The sequence below is a fragment of the Suricata suricatta genome, chromosome 12, assembly GCF_006229205.1.
Source record: "Suricata suricatta isolate VVHF042 chromosome 12, meerkat_22Aug2017_6uvM2_HiC, whole genome shotgun sequence".
NCBI lineage: Eukaryota > Metazoa > Chordata > Mammalia > Carnivora > Herpestidae > Suricata > Suricata suricatta.
Window position 1 is genome coordinate 64,904,255 of NC_043711.1, and position 2,103 is coordinate 64,906,357.

The 2,103-nt window shown below is 49.2% G+C and overlaps 1 protein-coding gene across 6 annotated transcripts in view; it reads left to right on the forward strand.

Moving 5' to 3' along the window:
• The window catches only part of RRBP1 (ribosome binding protein 1), a 68,370-nt gene that overhangs the window by 26,454 nt on the left and 39,813 nt on the right, over positions 1-2,103 (forward strand). For 5 of the 6 annotated variants that reach the window (XM_029917060.1, XM_029917062.1, XM_029917057.1 and 2 more), the window contains exon 3: positions 3-801. In XM_029917060.1, coding sequence (XP_029772920.1) covers positions 3-801 — 799 coding nt within the window. The remainder of the gene's footprint in view (positions 1-2; positions 802-2,103) is intronic. The other variant, XM_029917059.1, reaches the window with a different exon arrangement.

Here is a 2,103-nt window from a genome sequence, read left to right on the forward strand (position 1 = left end):
AGGCAGAGGGGGCCCAGAACCAGGGTAAAAAAGTAGAGGGAGCCCAGAACCAGGGCAAAAAGGCCGAGGGTACCCCCAACCAGAGCAAAAAAGTAGAGGGGGCCCAGAACCAGGGCAAAAAGGTGGAAGGGGCCCCCAACCAGGGCAAAAAGGAGGGAACCCCAAACCAGGGAAAAAAGGCAGAGGGGACCCCCAACCAGGGCAAAAAGGCCGAGGGGGCCGCCACCCAGGGCAAAAAGGAGGGTACCCCAAACCAGGGCAAAAAGGCCGAGGGGGCTTCCAACCAGGGCAAAAAGGCCGAGGGGGCCTCCAACCAGGGCAGAAAGGCTGAGGGGGCTCTCAACCAGGGCAGAAAGGCCGAAGGGGCCCAGAATCAGGGCAAAAAGGCTGAGGGGGCCCAGAATCAGGGCAAAAAGGCTGAGGGGGCCCAGAATCAGGGCAAAAAGGCTGAGGGGGCCCAGAATCAGGGCAAAAAGGCTGAGGGGGCCCAGAATCAGGGTAAAAAGGCAGATTCGGTTGCTAATCAGGGCACAAAGGCAGAGGCTGTTGCAAGCCAGGGGAAAAAAGTAGAGGGAGGCCCCAATCAAGGCAAAAAGACAGAGGGAACCCCGAACCAGGGCAAAAAGTCTGAAGGGTCCCCCAACCAGGGCAAAAAGGCAGATACATCTGCCAATCAGGGTAAAAGGACAGAGTCAGCTCCTATCCAAGGCAAAAATACAGATATGGTTCAGAGCCAAGAGGCACCAAAGCAAGAGGCTCCTGCAAAGAAGAAGTCTGGTTCAAAGAAGAAAGGTGAACCTGGTAAGTAGTTCTGATTTCTCTGTGAACTTGGAGGGAAAAGCAGTATTTTAGTGGCTTTTGGATTCCCTCTGGGGGAGCCATATGTATCAGTTAGCTGTTGCCACAGCAAGGCTGTGTAACAAACTTCCCAGAATTCAGTGGCTTACACCACCAGTCATTTATTCTTTTTCGTGCTTCTGTTGAACTGGCGGAAGGTTGACTGATAATGGGTTGTCTCAGCTGAGTGGCTCTGCTTCACGCCGCAGTTTAACTGGGTTCGGCCCCTTGCTGTAGATCGAGCATGGGTCTGTTCCACATGTGTTCCTTCTGGGACCCAGGCTGAGGCTTCAGGGAACCTGGAGGGTTGGAGGCCCTTCTCCTTGTGATGACAGAGCTGTAAAAGGGCACATGTCCAACCAGCAAGCATCCTGTTGGCCAGAGCTGCCGGAGGCCCGCTCCGGCGGGTCCAGGGCTCCCTGAAGGGGTAGCGGTGGACAAGAAGCAAAGAAGAGACCCTCACGCAGCGCAGTTTCTTAATTGGCCCAGCCCAACATTCTTATTCCATCTCCTGTATCTCCTGTATCCTGTATCTTCTTACATCTCCATCTAACATTTCCCTAGCCAGGTCTTGGGCCTTTATTTAAAGACTTATGACATCAAAAGGTGGAACTTTTACAAATAATTCTCAGTGATAAAGATGCTTTGAAAAGGGTGCAGAAACAGGTTTTACAGAGGTATTACTTCAAAACTATTCTAATTATAATGAGGTAACTTACACATCATAGGATAACAGGATATTCTCAGTGAAAAGCAGATAACATACTCATTTGTTTGAACCGGTAGTAAATCTTACAACTAAGAAGATAGCAGGATGTTTTTAGTGAGAAGCAGATAGCAAACACATTTTATAACAATGATGCTAAAATTCAGTCATAGACAGGGCTAGGAGGCATTCTATTTGGCTCACAAGAGGAAGAATACATTCGAGATGGTTAGTAAGTAAACCTTTCGTCAACCTTGTTCTTTGATGTTAAAGGTGTAAGCGCCATAGGCGCCCCTAGACCGGCTGGCCTTTGCATATGAGTTTAAGTTGTAACTACTCTTACCTATCCTCACAATGGGCACCAAATTAGCATATGTATGCGCAGTGACTTGTGCCTGGCTCTTGTTTCTATTTCCTAAGTTAGGCTTTCTATCTCCGGGCCAGGGTAAACATTATCTTTGTGTTCTTTAACCCCCTTTTTTTTCCCTGTGAAGCTCAATAGAAGAGCCTTTCCGACAAACATCTGCAATGCCTTGTTTAACTTCCTCTTCACAGAGGTG